This window comes from Mizuhopecten yessoensis, unplaced genomic scaffold (assembly GCF_002113885.1).
Source record: "Mizuhopecten yessoensis strain PY_sf001 unplaced genomic scaffold, ASM211388v2 scaffold10941, whole genome shotgun sequence".
NCBI lineage: Eukaryota > Metazoa > Mollusca > Bivalvia > Pectinida > Pectinidae > Mizuhopecten > Mizuhopecten yessoensis.
The window spans coordinates 286005-298279 of NW_018408798.1; the positions used below are offsets into that span (position 1 = coordinate 286005).

General features: G+C 37.8%; 1 protein-coding gene across 10 annotated transcripts in view; it reads left to right on the forward strand.

Moving 5' to 3' along the window:
- Positions 1-12275, forward strand: part of LOC110463904 (cAMP-specific 3',5'-cyclic phosphodiesterase 4C-like) — a 382464-nt gene that overhangs the window by 264338 nt on the left and 105851 nt on the right. The window contains exon 2 of one of the 10 annotated variants that reach the window (XM_021518839.1): positions 12028-12273. The exons of the other annotated variants lie outside the window; for them this stretch is intronic. Within the exon in view, the coding sequence (XP_021374514.1) occupies positions 12227-12273 (47 nt within the window). The 5' untranslated portion in view covers positions 12028-12226. The remainder of the gene's footprint in view (positions 1-12027; positions 12274-12275) is intronic. 10 annotated transcript variants of the gene reach the window in all.

A 12275-nucleotide genomic window follows, 5' to 3' on the forward strand; every position in this document is an offset into this window, starting at 1 on the left:
GGGGGGGACTAGATGTCTGATAGCTTTTATGTGATGATCTCTAATTATTATACAAGACATTATATATATACATGTATATGCCCGTCATTGATGTCATTATAGGAACATGTGCGAAATTGACATTGTACTTTTCACATGTGGTACAAATGTTTTGATTTCTATGAATTAAAAATGTATTTCTAATTCATATCTTTTATAGAATATCTTCTATCTTAAATGTAATGATGCTAGCTTAATTTTTAAACTACAGTTGTGTGGCCACACCACGCACCAAAAATAGCGTGCACACATCGTGCATACATCGTTCACACACAGTCCTCACATTGGTGTGCACAACTGGGCGATTTAACAATCGTTCGCCCAGTTGTGCGCTTCTCTCCGCACAACTGTGCGATTTAACAATCGTTCGCCCAGTTGTGCGCTTTTCTCCGCACAACTGTGCGATTTAACAATCGTTCGCCCACTTGTGCACTTCTCTCCGCACAACTGTGCGATTTAACAATCGTTCGCCCAGTTGTGCGCTTCTCTCCGCACAACTGTACGATTGGGTACAATTTGTAGATCAATATTACGGAATTCAAAAAATGCGGAAAGCTTGTATGCAATTATGAAAAATGTATGTATTACTGTCATTTATCATCACAGTAATGAAGATTATGTACAGTTTTACAATGCGTGTAACACAGCATTACAGTGACTGTTAGACTGTCAAGAATGGGTTTTGCTCCAAAGTAACAGAACAGGTAAATAACAATTTGATGAGTGACCGGAGTTTTACCTGGCCTGTACCTGACACATAGAGCTGATATGCGATACCGTATGACCGTAATGAAAACACAACTGGACGTTTAGTATTTGTTATTTGCATTCAGTTAGCCTATAGCTCCCCTTCACCTGTGTTTTCATACCCCTGGCCCTACCCGACGGAATACGTAAGCGCCCCGGGCGGGGGGAAACTACGGTCCAGGTACATGCGTACAAAGTGGCTATGTTTACCTGTATACGGGACTGTGTTGTGATTTCACATGTGCTGATTAAGGTCGTTTAAAAAAAAGCTTATAGATGTAGGTAAAATATAGAAACATACGTAAAAATCAAGTTTATATGTTTAAATACAAAACCGTATATAACGTTAAGGCATTCCTCAATTTACACCAACCACGATTGTTATCACACAACGTTCGTCCACCGTGCACACAAATGTGCGCAAGCAATCATCGTCCAACTTTTTATTGTTCGCACATCGTGCACACATCGTTCACACACCGTGCTCAAATTGTGCGCACACCGCACATCGTGTAACGTTGTGCGATCCCACAACTGTACCTAAAAAACTACCACTGTCATCATCATTGCCACCACTGACAATGTCATCGTCTATTTCCTGGCCCACATGTGGCTCATGTGTGGTGCTCAGTAACACTGTCCTCCCTTTCCTGGCCCACATGTGGCTCTGGTGTGGCGCTCACTAACACTGTCCATTCTCATGGTCACCTTGAACATTATGATAAGAAGGAAGTAACAAGTACACATTTTAACAGAACTCTGTTTTTACAAAAACCAGTTCAAGTATGTGTAATTAGACTCGCCCCAGTCTCTAGAATATTGAATTATTAAGAAAGAAAAAAAAAACTAATAATTTTGATCACTTGGATGTCCAAGTTCTAAACTAGGGGGAGATAAGCTAGTAGTAAGATGCAGTCGAGAAATTCTTCATAAAAACAAAGGGTTTGGTAGCTAGTCTAACGTGTTATAGTTGTAGACATTTTTATTTAACTTCATAACAATAGAATAGAGACTTGTTCCGGGTCCAGTACTACTGGTAGTGTTCCCCTGATAAACCACGTCAGGCCAATTATCTAATAAGTCTAATTTGATGTTCAATCAAGTTGACCCTGGCGTCACTAGGAGCACTAGATAGTACAGATCATCGTCTCCAAAGGGAAGTATAAGACTTCGACTGTGAATTACGTCACAGAGGTTAGAACCTATCACCAAGTAACTAAGTTAAAAAAAACAACATTGCACCTGAGCCAAATTATTACAAGCAAGAATTGTTCACAAGTGGTTGATGCAAAAATTCAACAAGCATTTTTTTCAGAAATATCTGGTAATTTATGAAAGTTTTGGAGTTATTTTTTGTGTCTGAGACAATCATTCTTAATCCATCTGTTTGTATATATAGTTAGGAATTTTGATATGTTTGTATACTGTATTATATACACAGTTTAGCTGTTGCTGTAAGCTGGTCAGGCTTTCAGTAGATGAGACAATACCTTGGTTTCAGGCTGTAGTGTTACTTTAATTCAACCCTTGAATCTACTAAACCCTGACAGGCACCTGCATCCTCACAGATATTGCTTCTGAAAAGGACCTATTGGACTGGCTCCCAGCCCTTGTTGCAATTTTCTACAAGCTAGGTTAATAGTTTTCTTATATTAGTTTGAAACTGAGTAGGATTAGACATCCTAACTATTAGAGTGGTATATTTTTTCTGAATAATTCAATATTCTAGAGACAACAGCCAGTCTAAGGAGATATGTTGTCTGGCATTCCGTTTAGAGACAATTACTTTTCACTTTAAAGAGATATTTCATTTTTTACATGCTGATCAAATTTGAGGAAAGGAAGGCAATCATTGGTCCAAGCAGCATTGCCTGAGGTGTTATAATGTTTTTTCATCGGTAAAAAAGAGAAAAAATAGACTATGCATTTTTTTTGTTATCATCTTACATTTCACCAGTATCCTTGAAATGTCTACTCTTCACCACGTTATTTCCAGTAGACTATCGGGGGCTTGAATATAAGTTATTCTCATTGCTTTGAGAAGTGAAAAAGGATAGCAACTCCTGACATCTTCTTTTGCGTGGATGCCGACTTTCATTTTTTTTATATTTATTGACTTTTAAGAGAGCTCTTGTATACCATAAAGTCTCCTCCTGAAACTGAACTATAAACTACGTGTGGACTTGTTAGACATTCTTAGGGGATCCTTCCCTGCTGTCTTACTTTGATAATTAGAATCAACTGTTACCTTCAACAAACACCTTTACGGCAGCCGAACGAGGCGGTCAGAATCATTTAATAGTCACCGTTAGGATATACACTGCCTGTAGTCCATAAAATATACCAACCCGAGGTTGGAAGGAATACAAAGACGCCAACTTTTATTGTAGTGTGGCCCTTTCACTAGGTCTATCATATTAAGTTTTTTGTGTACAGTAAACATACCAGATATAGGGTAATAAAAGCCCTGGTCATTTTTTTATTTGCATTTGTGAGTCAATTCAAATATGATACATATGAGGCTTTGGATTGGGTGATACTTTCTTGTATAAATGTGTTATAAGCAAAATGTGAAATTGTGTATTAGGTAATTTTGCAGTTCTTTGTCTGCAGTTCAGTAAAGAAACAGGTCTCTTGGGCCTCTTTAAAGGATGGGATAAATCTCACTGCGAATCCTAGACACAGCGTATACCTAATAGTACTATAACCGACTAATAAAATTGAGAATCTACAGGAGAGAGTGTTTTTTCAAAAAGGTCATCAGAAGAACATTTCTTTATAGGGATCAGGGGTCAAAGGGCAGTGAGGACTTTCTTGATTGGTTAGTGTAGATACAGAGGTTTTGTACTGTTTTCATTTTACATAAAAATTGAGTTAATTGACAAAGGAAGAAGTTACATTGTGCACTTAAGCTTTACGAGCTGTTGAGATACAAGAGCTTATGGTATGAAAACATTAGTGCAAGCTATAACATATTTTGTCCATTGACCTAAATAGATATAATTCACTTACATAGGTTCAAGAGCACTAATATGGGTTGATACAGTAGTACTATATAAAGGTGACTGAGTGCTTGGTTTTGTTGGGTTTAGTATGTACCTATTCAAAGCTTAGTTCATCCAAAGATGTACCTCCATGCATGTAACATAAGGGTGTGTTGGAAGTGGTCCTTTGCCTCTTTTAAATAGCACAGACCTGACGCTGACATTAGAGTGCTTCCTCGTGATCACTGAAATACCATAGCAGGTATGTCCTGGGGACAGAGCCTTTATAGCAGGTATGTCCTGGGGACAGATCCTATATAGCAGGTATGTCCTGGGGACAGAGCCTATATAGCAGGTATGTCCTGGCCTGGGGACACAGCCTATATAGCAGGTATGTCCTGGGGACAGAGCCTACTCCCTTCCCCACCTGGTTAAACAATCAACAGAGAAGTGCCTGGGTGCTGATATGGGTTGATACGGTAGTAACTATATCAAGGTGTCTGGTGCTGATTAGGGTTGATATGGTTGTAACTATATAAAGGTGTCTGGGTGCTGATTAGGGTTGATATGGTTGTAACTATATAAAGGTGTCTGGTGCTGATTAGGGTTGATATGGTCGTAACTATATAAAGGTGCCTGGGTGCTGATTAGGGTTGATAAGGTTGTAACTATATAAAGGTGTCTGGGTGTTGATTAGGGTTGATACGGTATAGCAACTATATAAAATTGTCAGGGTGTTGTTTAGGGTTGATATATGGTATAGTAACTATATAAAGGTGTCTGGGTGCTGATTAGGGTTAATATGGTAGTAGACAAACCTGTGTTAATATGTGTGTATTGGTGACCAGATATTGTAGCTTTAAAAACTTCTACATGTAAATAGTCCATGTCTAATAGGCTTACAAAAGGTGTGCCTGGAAGTGGGGGTTGTTTATTAGGTACTGACCAGTGTATGGCCCCTGTGTATCTGGGGCTGAAGTGGGTGTCAATCTACTCACCGTACATTTGCATTCTTTCATTGCTGGTTATGTTCACTGGCTCTTTAAACAGTTGGAATCAATTTTGAAATATTTTTTATTAATGCTGAAATGAGTTTTATTACTTTATTTAAAATTTAGTGTGGTGTATGAAATGGACAGTATTTTTATGTTTCTTTTCCTTTTTACATCAGATATAGATATGAAAAAAAAGTCTGATTTTATACTAAAAACGACTAGTAATCTTATATTATTTCATTGATTGAAAGGTTTAGAAATTAATATTTATTAAAATTTACTGAAATCAATTAAAATTTGCTTTTCGGTTTTTGCAGAATTATTTACTGGCATCACAAGTTTTTGAACATATTTCTGCTGCTGATTGGACATACTGTAATTATTTACTGGCATTACAAGTTTTTGAATATATTTCTGCTGCTGATTGGACATACTGTAATTATTTACTGGCATCACAAGTTTTTGAACACATTTCTGCTGCTGATTGGACATACTGTAATTATTTTGAAGTGTAGATCTAGGCTTGATTTATTTGCGAAGTTATAACATGTAATTGGTTTTACAACATGCTTAGCTGAGATCGGCTAAACCAATACACCTTACTGTACTTACTGTGTCTAAGTTAAACTGTAAACATAGCTATTGTATGTGTAATATTTTATAAGTTCAAAGCGGAAAATTTTGTGTAGAAATCGTTCAGGGCCTCTGGTATGAAGACAAACTTTCTGTTCTGTGCTTCAGCGCAAACGTTTGTCTCATGAGCTCCGTACAAAATAGGTTGACCTTGTATTGCAGGTAGTTGTGTACTGGGCTGTGCATATTTCACCGTATTTCAATGAGAGGATAAAACAAGGTATCTGGAGTCAATGGATGATGTTACAGTAACCCACAGTGTTAGGTTTAAATGGATCAGTGTGATACTGTCGGGATTCTGTGAGGATATTGTCTGGTTTTAGTGGCCACAGATCAATGGCTAGTCCACCAGCAGAGTAGGCGACAGTTACGATAAACTGTTCGACACACACTGTTTAGAAGTGTTTCCGAGAGGAATCCTATTGTGTAACTATCCTAGCGATCTGTTTTTGATTGCAGTTGTCAGAAGAGGTGAGTACAGTTTTAACTGTTCTGTCAACTGAGACAACTTACCTATAGGTTGAAATATACATCTTGAACGATGGTGCGTCTTTTGTGACTAAATAACCTATGGGCGACTCTTGTTTAGGTACTTATACTCAAATAAGAAGTTATATTTATGTGTGAAAGATTTATTGGAAATTCATTCTTGATTTCACAAAAATGTTGATAAATTATTTTTTTATGTTGTAGTTTAACTTTGGAATTTCTTGGTTTCATAAGACTTCTGATAACTTTGTTTTTGAGAGAAATATTGAGTTTTTCAATGAGAGGCATAACCATGATCAACACAAAGGATCTCCATAAACGTCTGTCACTCTGATAATTCTGTACAAGGTGGAAAAAATGGCATCTTTTAAAAGCAGAAAAACCGATAAATGATGCCTGTTTTATCAGGGCCCTTGTGCCCTGCTGAGAGAATGACAGCAGCTTAAGCATTGTCCATTTGCAAGGAGAAGATCGTTTTTTAAAGTATGAAACAGTTTCAGAATAGCTGTGCTCTTTACAAGTTGTAGCGAGCAGGGTTTGTTTGTGAGAAAGGTGCGCTTTGTAGCATTTCTGGAAGATTTAAGAAAGAATGACAAAAAGTTATCACATTTTCTAAAAGATTTAATGAAGAATACCACAAAGCTGTGTTTAGCTGGCGAGATAGCCTGTGAGTTGTGTTGGAGACACGTTAATACAAGCTAGCTTGGTCATTAATGACCGTTTTCTGGTTGGGTAAGCATGGTTTATGTTACTCTACCGTTATATGAACTGCATTTGCAAGAGTTCCATCCTAAATAACACATGAAATTTGTTCATAGATATATATATATATGAATGATATTTGAACATATTTAATTTAATAATGACACCTTTAAAAGATAAATGACAATGATGGCACTGAATTTCTAAATTAGAACAGATAGTGCTATTTAAAAGATTTCAAGGGAGGTAACTTTAAACACAAATTTCTGATGTAATGACTTAGGTAACATTTATCCTCAAGACAAATTACAGTAAACAAAAAAATACTCTGGCAGTTATATTTGTGCATTTCCAGTCCTTACCAAAGAATTCAAAAGCTTAAATGGCCTGGATCTGAATTTTGTTTTAAACATGTCAGATGCTAACTTGTGAAAATCTGAAATGATGGGTTGGTTTTATGGTACAGGTACATGAAGAGAGTTGTAATAACTATAAAAACTGATTTTAAGGAAAGTTGTAAAACTAAGGTAAAATAATCATTATTGTAATTCCTTTACAAGATCGTCATAGTTTTTTCTCTGGTAGAGTGTTAAGATATTGACTTATTTCCGGTTTAGGGAACATCTGTCGCAACCCAATGAATTAGCTTGTAGTGAACATACTGGTGGAACAGTGTGTTTCTTACTAAATCTGATGATAGAAATTGCCAGATGTTAGAGTGTACATGCTTTATAAAATAACTATAAAAAACAACATTGAAAATCAATTTTGGATTGAGGTGGAGGTAGGGGTTGGGATGGAGGTGAGAAAGAAAATTAATGATGGAGAATGGAGTGGGATTAGTAGAGAGTGGATCAGGTAGGGGTGGGGAGGGAGGGGAGGGAGAGGTTTGGGGATGGAGAATGGAGTGGGATTAGTAGAGAGTGGATCAGATAGGGGGTGGGGAGAGAGGAGTGGGGATGGAGAATGGAGTGGGATGAGCAGAGAGTGGATCAGGTAGAGTGTGGGGATGGAGGGGAGAGAGAGGTTTGGGGATGGAGAATGGAGTGGGATTAGTAGAGAGTGGATCAGGTAGGGGGTGGGGATGGAGAGGAGAGAGAGGTTTGGGGATGGAGAATGGAGTGGGATTAGTAGAGAGTGGATCAGGTAGAGGGTGGGGATGGAGGGGAGAGAGAGGTGTGGGGATGGAGAATGGAGTGGGATTAGTAAAGAGTGGATCAGGTAGAGGGTGGGGATGGAGAATGGAGTGGGATTAGTAGAGAGTGGATCATGTACAGGGTGGGGATGGAGGGGAGAGAGAGGTTTGGGGATGAAGAATGGAGTGGGATTAGTAGAGAGTAAAGGGTGAAAGTAGGGGGCAAGAATGGGGGAGAGAAAAGGTTTTAAGGTAGAGGTTGAACATATTGTTTTTTCGGATGGGATATAGGAGGTTGAGATGGAGGGGAGAGAGCAGTTAGATTTAGGAAATCAAGGTTGAAGTAGGAGTTGGAGGTGGTGGGCTATAATGGAAGGGAGAAAAGGTTTTAAGGTAATTAAAGGTTCGACAGAGAGGTTTTTGATGGGATGTAGGAGGTGGAGGTAAGGGATGAGGAAGGAGGGGAGAGAGCAGTTTGAGGAGGGAAGAGGAGGTTGGAAGTAGGGGTTGGAGGTTTGAAGTAGAGGATGCGAGATAGGTTAGGGTATGGAAGTTGGAGGTAGAGTATGAGAGATAGGTTAGGGAATGGAGGTGGAGGTTTAAAGCATGTTGTATTAAGCTGTCAGGTTTGAACAAGAGCATAGGATTTTGTGATATGAATATGTAATTTTTGTTGCCAGAGATTATGAAAGTGCAAAAGAGATGTTTTAAGTTGGACATGACCATGATAAAACAGTTTTATTATCTCTAGCTTTTCTAGAAGAATTTGCCCCATTTGTGTCTGCAGAGTGAAATATCAAGAAGGAAGTTTGGTGGGGGAATCATTTCTGTTAATAAGATCATATCTTTGGTACCTGATATGATAAAGACCTATATGTTATACATGTACCAGATCTTTGCTGGCTCTTCTGTACTTGTACTCAATGGTCCTTGTCTGTTTTTACAGTTCATTAAGCAATGGGACCGTGCCAATGTAATTCCTACACAGGAGAGAAATACACTTGCTAATACTTACAGAAATCAATCTAAGTCTTTTTTTCATTCTATTAAAAGGTGCATGCACCGCTATAAGAGGTTAAATAGAAGTATTTATATTTTCCCTCACACTCCATCAACAACAAACGTAAATACATGCTGTTCTGCCAACACAAACGCATTAGACGCCAGTTTTACATCTGTAACAAACTAAGTAGCTTCCCTATTACAAACTGTTACCTCATTGTCATCTGTCAGACATTTGTCAGATCAATATGGAGAAGTTTCAGTATCTGTACTTTCTGTCAGAATTTATAAAGTTAAGTAGCTACTTTCAAATGCATCTTCTAAGTTTCCTCCAGAAAATATCCCTTAGACACATGTTACTGGTTGTAGATTTGTTCAGGTCAATCTTTATAGATGTGGTCAAAGGGCTATCAGCTGAAGCCTAAGTGGTTAATCTCAAATGTCTCTTGTACAGAAAAAAGGTACTTAAATGACAATAAAAGTATGGAGACAGTTTTAACAGTTAACAGCTTTTCTGTGTGGTAATTACCTCCCCTTAATGTCTCTATCAATACATAGTAACTTTTGTTACACCTTCTGTGTACAGACACGTTGGTAACCAAATCAAATCTAAATCAGGAATGCTTAGTCGAAGGAACAAGAGACATTATTTATAAATTAACCCTTTCACCACTGTAGATTATAATGGACTTATCGCGATCAATGTATGGTAGAGTGTATTAAAGTTACATAGGGATGAAAGGGTTAACTTCATCATTTAGTAGCTCACCTGGTTCATTTTCTTTAAACACCTTCTTCATTGAAACCATAAGGCCTAATGTTCATGATATTTCTCATGTAGTTTGCTTTGGTAAAGTGTTGTCAACTGTGTTCAAATAAATGACCTTGAAATTCTTAGTTGCCGGGGTGAAATATGTTAAAACCTTCAAACAATTTCTTCTATAGAATCATGAGCTCTGGTGAAGTTAATTGTAGCTTGTAGTTTACTATTATGATAGGCTGTTAAAATTGATATCATAAAATACTTTGACCTTCATTTAAGGTCACGGGATCAGATGTGTTAAACTATAGTGAACTGTGATCCCACTCTTGCCAACATTTTTGAAATTTCTATGGGGGAGATTAATACCAGGTGAGCGATTCAGGCCCATTGGGACTCTTGTTGAAATTTCTTTGGGGGAGATTAATACCAGGTGAGCGAATCAGGCCCATTGGGCCTTTTGTTGAAATTTCTATGTGGGATATTAATACCAGGTGAGCGATTCAGGCCCATTGGGACTCTTGTTCAAATTTCTATGGGGGAGATTAATACCAGGTGAGCGATTCAGGCCCATTGGGACTCTTGTTGAAATATCTATAGGGGAGATTCTGCATGCGAAAAATTTGTATATTGGTAATACAGTACACCAGTTTCTAGGTTCTGTGCTGTGTATTTGTATATGGTTAATACAGTTCACCAGTTTCTGGGTTCTGTGCTGTGTATTTGTATATGGGTAATACAGTACACCAGTTTCTGGGTTCTGTGCTGTGTATTTGTATATGGTTAATACAGTTCACCAGTTTCTGGGTTCTGTGCTGTGTATTTGTATATGGTTAATACAGTACACCAGTTTCTGGGTTCTGTGCTGTGTATTTGTATATGGTTAATACAGTACACCAGTTTCTGGGTTCTGTGCTGTGTATTTGTATATGGTTAATACAGTTCACCAGTTTCTGGGTTCTGTGCTGTGTATTTGTATATGGTTAATACAGTACACCAGTTTCTGGGTTCTGTGCTGTGTATTTGTATATGGTTAATACAGTACACCAGTTTCTGGGTTCTGTGCTGTGTATTTGTATATGGTTAATACAGTACACCAGTTTCTGGGTTCTGTGCTGTGTATTTGTATATGGTTAATACAGTACACCAGTTTCTGGGTTCTGTGCTGTGTATTTGTATATGGTTAATACAGTACACCAGTTTCTGGGTTCTGTGCTGTGTATTTGTATATGGTTAATACAGTACACCAGTTTCTGGGTTCTGTGCTGTGTATTTGTATATGGGTAATACAGTACACCAGTTTCTGGGTTCTGTGCTGTGTATTTGTATATGGATAATAGCTAGAGGATCTGGACTTGGGTAACCTCGGTGACCACATGGCGCGATTCATTGATTGAAGGACTGTCAGGAGTTCGGAGGTTCCAAAGATTTGATGGTTTGAGAGGTTTAAATTTCCTAGTTGGTAATGTGTTCAACCCTTGTTATCTGTGCCTGACAATGGGATACGGTGGCTGGGTTGTAAATACTATAGTGTTGTCTGAAGTGTTTAGGATTTGGATGGTTACCTGGTGGTTTAGTTGTTAGAACGTCTGTCTAGCTAGAGTACAGAGGTTCTGGACTTGAATCTGGATCATTCCTTCTATTCCCATCTTGTTACTGGGAACCAAAATTTGAACCATTCTTAAAGCAAAACAATCGCTAATGAGTATGTTATTGCTTATGCCTGTCTAGTTTAATCTAAATATAAACGATGATCTTCACGTCTGCGAACACTTGTGTGTTCTTTCTCTCCGTATAGCAGAATGTCTGACAATATGAATCATTTTCATCACAAATATCAAAAACATCCCATTTATTTGATTATGATTATCGTTGACATGGAAACCCATTTGAAGCACTAATAGAAGAATGCCGTTGGAAGTTTGGTGGGTATGAGCGAGATCACTCCAATTTGTTGTTGGATTTTATCGGGAAGAAATGTACCTCCTATTATTATATGTACCCACACACAGATCTGATATTAATGTCTTTGGATTGCAGTGGGATTTATGTTGCAATTGAGATTATTTTCACAAGCTTAAAGATGCGTTCATCAGAAATTTTAGTTTAATAAGCTTGCAATTCTTCCTCAAAAGAACTTGTAGAACAATCTTAAAGATCTATCCCCAAGACTTGTTAACGGTATTTTTAAAGTAGTCTCCTACTCACATAACATTTTATGAATCATATCTTGTTTCCGTATTGATGAGGGCAGAATCGGAATGTTTAAATAAACCATTTAATGACTTATTCACAAGATTTTGTATTTAATACTCTTGTAATTTGAGGTAATAATTTTGGAGACCCAATCCTTATCTTATTGTCAGATCAATGACTCGGAGATTCTTGTTAAAAGTGAATAAAGTAATTCACAGGAGTCCTTGGAAACTGAAACGTTTTGGCGTGTGCCATTCAGCAGATAGTTTGATGTATGAGTGCAGATTGGTTTTAACAGAGCTGTTAACGCTTCATCACTGATATTTTTTTGTGTTTATTTTACAGACATTACAAGCTGCTTGAAAGAGTTCCATCAACGAGAAACAGAACTAGTGCAGAAGGGAAAGTTGATGAAAAGACAAATTGAAATCTCTCCAGAAAACTACATAGAAGTCGTCTGGATTTAGTCCTGTACTTAGCTCCAGAGCACAGTCTGCAGATAGAAGAATTTCTGTAACACTGTGCTGGATTTGTCTTGCCTGATATGTGCATTGATCATTATCAAGTATTTCCTCAGGAATGTCGGATGTTGT